This window comes from Embiotoca jacksoni, unplaced genomic scaffold (assembly GCF_022577435.1).
Source record: "Embiotoca jacksoni isolate LCO1_2020_lvr unplaced genomic scaffold, fEmbJac1.0.p SCAF_10, whole genome shotgun sequence".
Taxonomy (NCBI): Eukaryota; Metazoa; Chordata; class Actinopteri; family Embiotocidae; genus Embiotoca; species Embiotoca jacksoni.
This window is the reverse complement of record NW_027185230.1, coordinates 19,882,031-19,895,063: the sequence shown is the minus strand read 5'-3', so window position 1 is coordinate 19,895,063 and position 13,033 is coordinate 19,882,031. Positions and strand designations below refer to the sequence as shown.

Sequence of the window (13,033 nt, the reverse complement as noted above, 5' to 3'; positions counted from 1 at the left end):
ACATCCCCATTATTGCTTTTCATGAGGTGCATTGGGTGTTTTTATGCTGAACGCTGCTGTAAAAAGGGCCCCTTGACAAACCATTTAATTTGTGCTTGTAAGCATGTACAAGGCACACTTTATGATAAGTCATCTATTTACTTCCTATGCTGTGTTGTTGATGTGAGATCATTATCATTTACTGCCTTAAAATCATTGACTCATCCAGTGTCCCATTGTGCATTCAACCAGTTATCTAATCTTTGCCTGAAATCTAATTCATTACAGTGATTCTCTGCCAACTGAAGACAAGAAAGGATAATTTAGGACACATTGTGTTGCTCAGTGGGTAATCTAAATTTGCAAAAAAGTGAATCACGGTAATTCCGTTTAAATTAATTTTCAAGACAGGCTCCCACCTGGATACCGAGCTACTGCAGAAGCATGCACTGCAACCACTGGGCTCTATGTTTCTTTAACAATATGAATGCAATGTTAGTTGAGTTTTGCACAGGTTTAGTCCTCCATGTCATTTATATTAATGGGTGGAGAAGATTTTGGATCACAAAGCATAAAAAAAAAAAAAAAAAGAATAGAGCTGCTGCTTATGACTGATTATTACCAGAACAAAGACCTTAATGGATCATTTTAATCTTCGATAAAAGTGTTTCTGTCTGTGATATTGACAGGATGTGAGGAGTGAATATGTGTCTGTCTTTGCTGTTTTGTAAATCCATAACCATTTCCTTTGTATTCTCCCTGTGGCTGGCCACCCTATGTACGGTTCAGGATGTATTCTACAATATTCTTTATGCTGTCTGTGTCTCGCATCCTGTTTGAATTGTAAATGATTGAGAATGGATGGTTAAAAAATGAACATGCCATTTTATTTCAGGTTCAGTGCATTCACACAACGTTCTTGTTCTGGCACACACACACACCAGCTTAGCCCTCATGTAAAATTTACACAGCACGCCGACAGGCAGAGGAGCAGCCACGTCTGTTGTGTCACCATTTGCTCCTGCGTGTGTGTGTGTGTGTGTGCGTGTGCGTGTGTGTGTGTGCGTGTGTGTGTGTGTGTGTGTGTGTGTGCGTGTGTGTGTGTGTGTGTGCGTGTGCGTGTGTGTGTTTCTACATGCATGTGTGAGTGCGAGGGAGTGTGCCTGTAGTTGTCTGTACTGTGTGCCAATGTGTTTGTCTGAGAGGGTGTTTTGTTAGTTTGAGAATGTCAAGGATGGATGTGATGTTGGGGAGCATCACATACAGAGCAGCAGAGGGAAAATCAATAGTGGAAACAATAAGTAGATTCTCAGAACTCTCAGAAGGCCTGAAACGTGCACGAGAAACTCTTTTTCTTTTTTCTGTAAGAGCTGCAGACGGAAAATGGTTCTGTGGTGATGAATGATCTGTCTGATGTTGTAAGAATAAGTCCTCGGTACAGTTAGAAAACCTAAAACGATGACGACGACGGGCTATCTGTCTACTTCAAGAGTCACTCGTGACTTCATGGCTATTACTAAACCTGGATTAAACTTCCTGATGCGTTGCACTTCAAACACATCAGAGGGATCACTGCCAGAAGAGCAGAGCTCTGAACCGAGCCGGCTGACCTCATCCCCGTGACTTCATGTGTTTGCTCAGCTAGCAGCTCTTCGTCTGCTGTACAGCATTACGATGATGACAAGAAAACACAACAGACCATTCAATTTGCAATCAAGAGGGGCGAAGCGAGTGTGAACCACGTCAGCAGCAGTGATGAGGGGCTTCTTCACACCTGTCAACGTGGCCATTAGCCGTAGAAATGACTCTACAATACGTCCCATTAATAGCTGGCTGAAGTAGGGTGCTTCATTTGAGCTGATTCATTATTTATGTGGTTATTAATGTGATCTAGCTTAGCTTCTTAATGCTAGCATTGGCTAACATGATCGATCAGACCAGTGAAGCAGAGGAGGAGGCGCTGGTCACTGAAGGAGCGCTGAAGGAGGAGGGAGCGGTAAGTGCTCTGATGATGTGGCCAGATGAAGAGTACTCCTGTTTGATCTTCCTACTCATACCTCAGATAGTGACAAGCTGTCTCCAGTGTATACTGCTGTAGCAGAAACTATTTATAATTAATTTGCCACTCATTTGCTCAGATCAATGCTCTCTTTGCTCACACGAGACTATAACCTGCCTTCAGCACTGGGCGGTAAATCCTGCAGTGTTCAGGTGACAGCAGGGTGACTATCTAAAGCTAAATCATAACTCTATTTGTAATCATTTACATAATCCTTTTTTCCTTTTCACTTCTCTTTGATTCTTACGTCCTGCTGTGTGATATTTTGTCAACATGATGTGAATCTGTGGTTTCTTTTCATGTTTATCCCCATTATTTCATGCAAAACAGGCCTCAATTCACCTCCAAAGGGTTTATGGTCAAATGTTCACACAGATAACCTTTAAAACCGAACTTTTACAACACGGCAACAACATTTTAACACCGATACATCAACAATCAACCCTGTCAACTGTTTAAATGGGAAAAAAATGTCTTCTCGTATTTTTTTGTTTTGAAAAAGCTCATATTTTCTTTGATGTTTTATCATGTTAACTGGCTGCTGCTCAAAGGGAAATGACACGCTCTTAAATAGTCTGTTTCTGTCAACATGTAATCACCTGCACATTAGGAAATGGTCCACCATTGGTTGGTGCGTTAATCAGTTTTATGTTCTGTATTTTGAGTTAAATGCTCGTCAGGGATGTGTGTTCACTGTTCATTACATCCGTTGGGTTAAGAAGCCTCTGGATGACGCCTTTTGAACACCCACCGTGAAAAATTGCCTGGTATTTCCAGACTTTTTTTTTTATGATCCAAACATCTTAAACTTAAACAACATTTTGTTTCTGTGCTTGCGTCACAGTACCTTGAAAGAGTATATAGAAGAAAATATTTGATTGTGTTACAACAAGGAATCAATGGAGGTTCAATGGACTTTTTTGGACACAGAAAAGTAAGAAAAAACATGAGGACAGCCTTCACGAGGCCGAATCCCAGCTGTGTCATACTGTCCGTTTCTAATGGCTCATTTAAGGATACTCCAAGTGATGTTCACTGGTTTAAAACCTCTATTCTTCCCCTCCTCTTCCATTTCAAGTGCCAAACACACATCTCTGCACTGTTGTTCCTGACTATTTACAGAGTTGTGGAAAAGTTCAAGGCACTAAAAATGAAGTGATGATTTAAAAAACAATGCCTGGAATAGTTTTTATTCAAGAATTGACTTCATTGAAAAAAATTAAAAATCTATATTTGGTGTGAGCACCAGTTGTCTTAAAATAAGCACAAGGTCACTAAAGTTAGTTTTTTATGATTCTACATTCAAAGTCATCACCATGCTGCATAGTCAGATGCCTCCCTAATGCTTATGATGGATAATAATCTCAAGTGCCAAAAACCATTGCACTCTATTGTATATAAAGCAAACAGACACGTCCTTTTATACGAGTGTCAAACATCTGAAATGAACATCTACAGTTTCTGTTCTCAGTCTCTTGAACTCCTTTCATGTCAGTATCTTTCTGTCTGTCTTATTTTCATAAGTCATCACCAACTTGACAGCGAGATATAGAGAGAATAAAAGAGACAAAGAGGGAGAGCCCAGAGGAGGGTTGGGGATCCAATTTCTTCAGGCTATGCTATCAGTGGTATTGACCAGGCTGTCCAGTTTCTATCTGTGTTCCTTTTCTGTCAATCTGGGGAAATCAGAGAGCAATGGAGTGGGCTGAGAGAGGCTGCACACATCCACTGGGCTCCGGTGGTGTTTGTGTGTGTTTGTATGGGGTGGAAGAGCATAAATGAATGAATATCTGTGCAGTAAATAGCCTGTGGACATCGCGCTGTAGAGTGGGAGCGTGTATGATGTGTGGGTTGTTTTCTCTGTTGATGCTTTTAGCGCAAAACCTTCTGACACAGAGGTTAAGAGCCACTGATAGCTTCACCCTCTTCTTTGTCATAATGATAACCATGAAACACATGCTCAGATCTGTGTATTCTTCCTAAAGTACACCAGGTCAGAATAAAAGGATTTCAGGTTGGGTTTTTTTTCTTTTATATTTGTGCTCGCTGTAAGACTTTTTTTTTCCTTTGGATTCTTGTACCAACGCTTCAACACTTCCTTTGTACTTGTGCTGCCTGTTGACTTTAATACTAATATAATTCAGTGAATCAGCACTTTACAACAGATAAAAAGATGCTTTCGATCCTTTAAATGTATGTATTTGTGCATACGAGCCTAAAAATTCACATTTAAGTAAAAGAGCAGCTGTCAGTGAGTCTCTGTGTGAGCCTGCAGACATGCGTGCAGCAAAACAGTGGAATGAAAAGGGTAAATGCGATGTGATTGGTACCTGTAGGGGACAGAGAGAACTCAATTTCCAATACAGCAGCTGAATGCAGCCAATCAGTGCTAGGCTGTTGTGTGTAATGGCTCTGGTGCCTTCAGGGGCTGAATTCTGTCGAAAACAACCCTGCTGGAGCTTCACTACCTTCACTTCCTCTCGATGTCCACAAACACACACCTACACACTCACACACACTAGGATGCTAGTATGCTACATGAAAGGAAACATGTCCTCATTGATAGGCTGTCAATCAAGACCTTTCAGCAGATAAAGCGATGCTAGTTGATCAGAAAAACTGACCTTTAAGCTGTTAAAGCAGACAAGAATGTGCAGACTTTTATTTGAGAAAATGCATCTGTATGTTTTGATCTGTACCTCTTAGATTTGTTTCCTTAATTATGATGAAAGGAAACATTTTAATTTCCAATTCAGTAAGCATGTTCTCATAAAGCACACTCAAGCACTCATTTTTGGTTAAATAAAAAAAAAGAAAAAAGGATTCAATCTCAAGCAATGAGTTTCTTAAACATGGCAGGACTGGACACATCGAGGAAAACAAACACAACACATTCAGAATACAGTGATCGGTTTTCAGTGAGTTTAAGATAAACATTTCTTCATCCTAATCTGTGCAACGTGATGTCTTTTAAAATGCACCTGCAACATGAATGTGTATGCAGCTGATGTTTTCACTGACCCGAGTTCTCGTCGACCCTCTCCTCCACCGTGTGCTCCTTCTGGTGAACCCACTCGCTGTTGCACTTGAAGTAGATCTGGGTGGCGGGCGTGGCTTTGCAGTACAGGTTGACCGGCTTGTTCTTCACTATGTAGGCCTCCTCTGGTTCCATCAAAAACACGGGCAGCGGCTCTGGGGGGTCGGAGGGGAAGGTTTCCGGCAGCTCACCGAGACCAATGAAGTCATCCTCAACTGTAAAGAGGGAAATGGCAACAAGATGGAGGGACAGTTGGAAGGAAAGATGAAGAAGTGGAGAGGAGAGGCAGAAAACCCCAGAAAGAAGGAAGAAGGATGTGTTGGGAGAGAAAGGAAAGCAGACAAGAGACAGTGGGACAGTATTATAACCACAGTCTTTGCATGGGATTATCCATTCGCACAGCACACAGTGAAATCCCTATCATTTGATATTTTGGAATGTTTACACAAGTGTATTTTAGAGCGCAGGAAATTCTGCGATTCCTCTCAGGCAATAAGGCTGCATGGATTTACAGAAAGCGGGCCTTGCTTGGTCTAACCACAATCAGCGACTGCTGAGAAACCAGCGAGGCTGCAGCCAATAATGAGAAGCAGAGTTCAGAGGTTGACTCTGAGGAGCTGAAGTTATAAGCTGATCTAGCCGTGTCTCCCATTTTCTCTCTTTCTCTTTGTCACTCTCTCTCTCACACATACACCAGCTCACAATCACACACACACACACACACACACACACACACGCACACACACACAATCACACACACACACACACACACACACACGCACACACACACAATCACACACACACACACACACACACACACACACACACACACACACACACGCACGCACGCACGCGCACACACACACACACACACACGCAGATCTAATGACCTCAGGCTTTTGGCCCAGTTTGTGCCATTCCTCGGATACTTCTGCAGTAGACAGATACGCTTCCCTGTAATTACAACTCCCTTTCATCTCCCCGTCTTAAATCACATACACACAACTGCGTGTGTACGCACACACAAACATGCTCACAGTGGCACAAATATATGGGCACACACGCCTACGAGCGAGCGCGGCTAACTTTCTAACTCTTTGAAGAAGGAAGGATGAAGCCTATTCGCCACCCCATTTGTCACCTCCAGAACTGTTCTATTCTTACCATCGAACCGGTAGACATCAATTATTCACAAGTGTGAAAGAAAGAAGGCAGCGAAATAGAGACAGAGATACAGTGGAAAACAGAAGGTGAGAGAGCGAGAGAGGAGGGGAGATCAGAGAGACGTGAAAGTAACTCAGCCAGACAGACATAGATTGAGACATCGAAACAGAGTTGGGCAGACGGACAGAAACATAGCACGAGAGGCCAGAAACAGGAAGGCAGACTGTTCAGATAACAAGAGAGTTTATCAGCACATCAGTAATTCTTCCGTGTCCTTCTATCTATCCGCCTCTCTGTCCTGTGTGGACACGCCGGAGCCTTGTTGTCTGACAGCAGTTGCCTCCTGGATGCTTTGAGAGCACTAAATAATGTCTCGGCTGAGCAGCTATCTCCCACGATGTCTCTCTAATGTTATCGCTCCCTCCATACCTGCCACAGATTGAAGTTGATTGCAAGGAAATGAAAGGGCAAGAGAAGCCAATCAGAACCAGGACCAAAGCCATCCTTTGGAGGGGGAGGGTGTGTGTGTGTGTGTGTGTGTGTGTGTGTGTGTGTGTGTGTGTGTGTGTGTGTGTGTGTGTGTGTGTGTGTGTGTGTGTGGTGGGGGGGGGGTGCACGGCTATGATGCTGCTGAATGTGTTTGTTGTATATTTTAGCGAGATCATGACTACTTTTCATCAGAGAACGTTTAAATTCGTTTCTTTTTTTGTTGTTGGCTTCTCTTCTGCTGCTAATTAAATGGAGGCAGTAAAACCTCGTGTGACCTCTGACCTTTAAGTTTGTGTTGGTGGAGTGAAGAGCTGGAGCAAGACCACTTGCTGTTTTGATCCACTTTTGTCGTTTGCCGTCTAAACAAGAACTAACTTTGAAACACCGTGAAGCCCTTCTTCCCTTACATCCTAATGTAGGTGATGACTCTATAATGTAGAAGTCTATTTCAGCAGACCTTGCTTACTCTGTTCTTTTCTGCTCCACAGTCCTCAGTCCACCCACATCCTCAGCCAGGGGACCCTGACCCAGAAACAGGCAAAGGGAGCCAAGGAAACTCATTAAAGATGGTGTTAGCCTTCTTTCACCCTCCATTCCCATTATCTCTCCATCTCTCTCTCCCTCCTGGCTCCGTCGCTCTGTCGAACTGAGGCAGCGAGATCTGAAACAGCCATGAAAGCGTGGCTGCCTTACACAGAGAGAGACGCGTGTCTCATCTGCTCACACACATACGCCCGCACCAGCATTAATGTGCACAGAGGCGCACACACAAACTCGCTTACAGATATTCGAATTCATCAACTTCCTCAGTGCGAGAAATAATAAATTCAAGTGAATGAAACCAGCCCTCCAGTGAAAAATCAGCCCAGAAATGAAAAAAGAAAAAAAAAACATGACAAAATGAGAGACCCTGACTCTTACCAATCATGCAGCCCCCCCCCCCCCTCCTCCTCCTCCTCCCATCCCCACACCCCCACAACACCCAGCATCTCAGCACCTCCCTCCCTGATCCCTGGTGAACAGAACTGAGAGCAACAACCAGCTCAAAGAGAAAAATTACTATTTTTTCTGGCTCCCACTGCCCACGTTCATAAACAATGAGACGACAGTTCATGATAAAATAGTTTAGAAGTTTAAGCACCATCTTCAAGATGATGTAATCTATGTGGGGGCACACAGCTATGGCGAGTATAATCACCAACTCAATATATTCCACAAGTACAGAGCATATACAGCTACAGATCAAATATGCAGTATGAAACACTCCCCTCCTCTTTTTAAGTGCCATATCCCCTTTAACAGGAACATTAATATGGAATATTCTCACTGTTTGATATGCAATATGGATTTTTTTTTTTTTCAAGCATTTGTAATTCTGTAGCTTGATTTTAATCAGAACATTTCTAAATTGCCTCCATATTGAGTGTTTAAAATTTTATGAAATATGTCCTTGAAGCACTTTTATTCAAATTGTATTTTGCTCTGTAATTGCGGTGAGTTTTCCTAATTTATATTGTAAGTCTTATTAGTGCATATTTTAAGACTCAAATTGAATATTAGTTGAATTTTATATCAGTTCCACATCCCAACTACAAAAAGTTTTAAAGATAGATGAGCTGCAAAATAAGCCCTCAAAATAAGGTTAGTGAATGAATGAAATTTACCAACTTGTACTGTCCATGAATTTATCGGGTAAGAGGCACAATGGTAATGAAAATAGCAAATTAAACCAGGATCCGAATTAATCAAATTAATCCAAGCTCAGAGAGTGGGACTGAAGAGAGGGTTTTTGGCAATCAGACGCTCTGTGGCTTGACTCGACTCCAAAAGCTGTGGGAGTCGAGTAATATTAAGGTATGACTACATTTTGGACACGAAGAAATCAAAGGGAAACCAGACTCATAACACTGGCACGGTAACATATTAAAGCACATTCCCTGAGATAAGACAGCCACCGAGTTCTGGGAGAAATGTGCACAAAGACGCACATCTCGAGCTAAAAAAAGAAGTGTTACATAAATACATAAACTGTGACATAGAGAGGTGTGAAACTCCCACACCAGATACACAACGCACACTGAAATTCACAACAAAGGTACGAGGTTAGAGTGTGTTCAGCGTATGGAAACCCACAATGACCCGTCCAATTAGCAAAGTTTTCTGTCCTCCTCATTTCTTCTACAAGTTTGCACTGACAGTGTTTTGCTTTAATGATGTCTGGGTGAGGATCATCTCACTGAATCTTAGACACAACAGATGCATAACGGCTTGCTTACATCAATAGTTCCAATTACAAATGAGCACTGGCTCGCTGCACGAAGAATCATCCAGCAAACTCAGGTATACCTGGAAATGAGCTAACGGTGAAAACCTGCTGAAGCATTATTACTCCTGATCTCCACAATCAGTGTAACACATCACCTGATCACCAATACCTTAATCACCATAATGAGGTATTTTGTGCTGAGGACAGTGAAAACTGATGAAAGGAGCATCCACAGTAGGTTAGACTCGATTAGGCATCGGTTGCTGCTCTATTACTACTGTCGATTTCACAGAAGCACTTCAGACAATAAATGGGAATTTTAAATGTTGATTTCGTGTGTGAGTGTGAGCCAAAGTCAGGTCTGCATGAAAAATGTTGTGCAAGATGCCCACTGAACAACTAGAGAGGCGGTTATAGGATGTTCTAGAGTAGAAATAGAATTTCAAAATAAAACACCAAAACAATATGTTATTACATTCTGATGTCACTGGTGATTCTCATATTGAAAATAAGGCTCCACTTTAAAATCAAAAGGAATAAATCATTCAGATCTATCCGTCTATTCGTATCTTGCTAATGAAGCTATTTCTGAAATGTTGAACATACCAGCAGTATAGAAAGTTTGCTGTGCAGTTGGGTTTATTCACATCCATGTTACAATTGGACCACTGAAGATCCAGTAAAACTGTTAAATCTATTATCAAACCAAAACCAGGAGTTTAATGTTTGAACATCTTAATAGTACCAAAGCAGCAATTACAAGATAATATAAATAGAGGCAGATACATGTAATAATTACACAAACAGATTATCCACTGTAATATAGACTCCATGTTTGTTGTACGTACACAGCACCGAGAGCTTACGTTGAAGACTGTATTTCTTATATCATATATTGTATGTGAGTGCCTGCGGTAACAGGCTTTGAATGCTGGGCTCTGACATCACTGTGCAAGATAAGCTGTCTCTACTTTATCTGTACTCAAGCAGATTTATTGTCCCAAGGAAAGCACTGTATCAGTGGGACCAATGTTTCCCTTCCATCAGCGGCGAGTCAAGCATGAACAAGGATGAACATGGTATAAATCGTCCCCGTCTTCATTCCTGTTTTATTTCTATTTGTCCTCTTTGCTCTCCTCTCGTTCCCTCTCGCCTTCTCCCTTCACTTTTATTCCCGCTCATCCTTCTCATCGTTCATACATTCATTCCCACTCCAGACAGAGAAAAAGATTGGTAAATGGTCGGCTAGATCGCGACAGACACCAGGGAGTTTTACAAGGCGGTGTTTTGCTACGCCGCCGTGGGGAAGGACGAGAGGTGGTTTGCATCCGAGTGGTCAAGCAGAATAATAAACCACTCAGCTGTCAAGTCAATTGAAGCAGGATAAATAGACTGTCAATCAGATCTACCTATAAATGTACTTCAAGCACACCTCCCCAATATATTGATTGAACATAAATCTATAGTAGCGACTTTCTCTGGTCAATACTTGTTAGTATTGGATTAAGTAAAGACCCATACATCCCAGTGGCTTAAATCAATATGTATGGCTGTTGTTATAAAAGCAAAATCCTTTCATAGATCCACAAAGAACAAGTGCTTCCTTCCACTCTAATGTCTCCTTCCAGCTGAGTGCTTTATATACCCTGATGTGTCTCCACACACATTGTCTGCAGGGCTCCGACTAACGCTTGGCTGCAGCAGGTATTTATTGATTACTGTTAGGGGCCAGTGACCTCTCCATCGCCCTGTCCTATCTGAGCCTCTCTGCTGGGGCGTGCTAAGCACACTCGTATTTCATCTCTGAGGAACCCCACCATCACACGACCCAGCAGGGGAGGAGAAGTCAAGAATAACAAGCAGCCATTGTCTAAAAGTCAGGTGGCTCCAACATTAACCTCCATCAGTTTATAGTATAGAGTCATTCAGGGCTTTATCTTTGCCAAAGTGTGATGTCATTGGAAAAACAAATCTGCACAAATTGATTTAGCCTACTGTGCTGAAGTGCAAACAGGCAGACGTAAAAGGAAGCAGATGCAGTGAGGAGCTGGAGACAAACAAGAAATGTAAGTTTCACATGATAAACAGCAGCCTACATTTTCTCTTCCTCCTTTCACCAAACTTCTTCTGCAACCGTAAGTTATTCACATTAAACCGCCGGGAAAGAGAAGAGTCTCATAAAACATAAAATTGCAAGTAAAAGCCGTCATTAAGTTGTGTAATCATTTTCTGGTACCAGTCCCACTTCTCTCTTCCTGACTTTGCAGAGCCAGTCGTGTCTTTCTCATTGGGGGTGTTTACATGTTCTCTCTGATCCTCATCCCCGACCTTCACTTGCTTCTCTCTGGCTGCACTTTGGCAGGAGGCAGCTGGTGTTTGCCAGGGTCATGCTAGGCGCTGGTCGCTGTCTGTCCAGTCACATCACAGCGCCAGAAAAAGCAAGGTCAAAGTGTCATGATAATTAGGGTTCATTGTTTTCATGTTTACCAATTTCCAAAGTCCAAATACTTCATATTTCTATAATAGTCTAAATGAATTTACAAGCAGATTTTCTATCATTTAAATGTTGCTATATTTCACTGTCTGCAATAGTAATCAAGGTTGTTGACAAACAAAGCCTGCTCAGACATTTTGTCTGGGAATAGAAATTGAAGAGTAAATTGAACACAATTGTGTAAACCGGAAAGATTTTGTATTACTTAGATAAATCATGGACAAATTTACATTTTAGTAATTAAAGGAAAATGATGAGTCCTATGATAAAGCCGCGATAAAGAGGTGAGCAGACAACTTCCTTAAACCATTGCTGACAGAAAATTAGTGAGATTATTCTGTACAGAGGTTGAGATGATGATGATGAGATAGGAGAGTGATCTTTGTCAAATGCAAAAATCAGGCAAAATTAGGATTGTAATCCATCTCACAACATGTTCATCTGTTTGAGATGTACAAGAGATAATGGATGGTATTGAGTTGTATTTCTTCTGCAGACTACAAGCGTCCTCATGGACAGCGTAGTAAGAACATCATGGATCATGGACACAGTACAAAAAGTAACTACAAGAAAAGACATTTCAAATTCATGTGTGAAGACCAAGTGTTTCATCTCAGTCAACCAACGATCGAATCTCTTTGATGCAACAACAACTTTGTATTACTGGCAATGACAAAGCATTTAGCAGTTTTATGTTTCTCTAATTGAGTCTTTTGTACTGTTGGAAATGTGTTTACGTGTGCACTTGTTTTATAACCTCAGCGTGACTATTAACTGAACACCTTTAATGAACAAGCAGTCAAAAAAAATGTGTGTTTATTCTCATGTTGGGATCTTGTTATTTTATCTCTCTTTTCATGTTACCTTTCTAAACGTTTCTCATCTCATTCTCCAGCAGTTATGGTTTTCCAACATTCTCATTGGACAGTAAATTCCCATTTTCTCCCTCCTCCTCCTCCTTCCCTTTGCTTGTGGATGAAAAGTCATTTTGGTGGTTGATTGGAGAATGATGCTGCTACTTAGAGAGCCAGTCCATCAGCACCGAGGGAGGAGAGCACAAGGAGACAGAGAAAAGCTCAGGAGGAGAAGTGGCTCCCCGGGGCGTTGTAGCTGTGATGGGTGAGCTGTCAAACGCCCCATTGTCCAAATTACCCAGCAAGCACCATGTCACCACTCGGGACTAATTTACGGTGCGCCGCGGTACGGCTCGTACATTGCTCTCTGAGCAGAGTCCACGGGAGGGAAAGGAGAGGACAGGCGTGTAAGGAACTAGTGGGGTGTCCAACCTAACACCTTCCAAAGAGGTACAACAAGGCTTCCAACAAAGGCAGCAACACAAACCCCAATTAACTTCATGCAGGTTTGATGTTTGCTGTCTTTATGCTTCAAGTCCTCAATGACAGGTGTCAATATGAATACGTGTCATGCTCCCGTGCTTCCCCGCCCACCCACAATCTGAGCACATGCATTCACTGATGCACAAACACTTTAATACACTTTAAAGCAGCCACTGCATACATAAAGCCCCTTGCTTGACTTCACTTG

The 13,033-nt window shown here is 42.0% G+C and overlaps 1 protein-coding gene across 3 annotated transcripts in view; it reads right to left on the bottom strand.

Annotated features, from left to right (window-relative positions):
- Nucleotides 1–13,033, bottom strand: part of unc5cb (unc-5 netrin receptor Cb) — a 110,048-nt gene that overhangs the window by 44,092 nt on the left and 52,923 nt on the right. For all 3 annotated transcript variants that reach the window (XM_069172512.1, XM_069172519.1, XM_069172521.1), the window contains exon 2: nt 5,060–5,290. In XM_069172512.1, the coding sequence (XP_069028613.1) occupies nt 5,060–5,290 (231 nt within the window). The remainder of the gene's footprint in view (nt 1–5,059; nt 5,291–13,033) is intronic.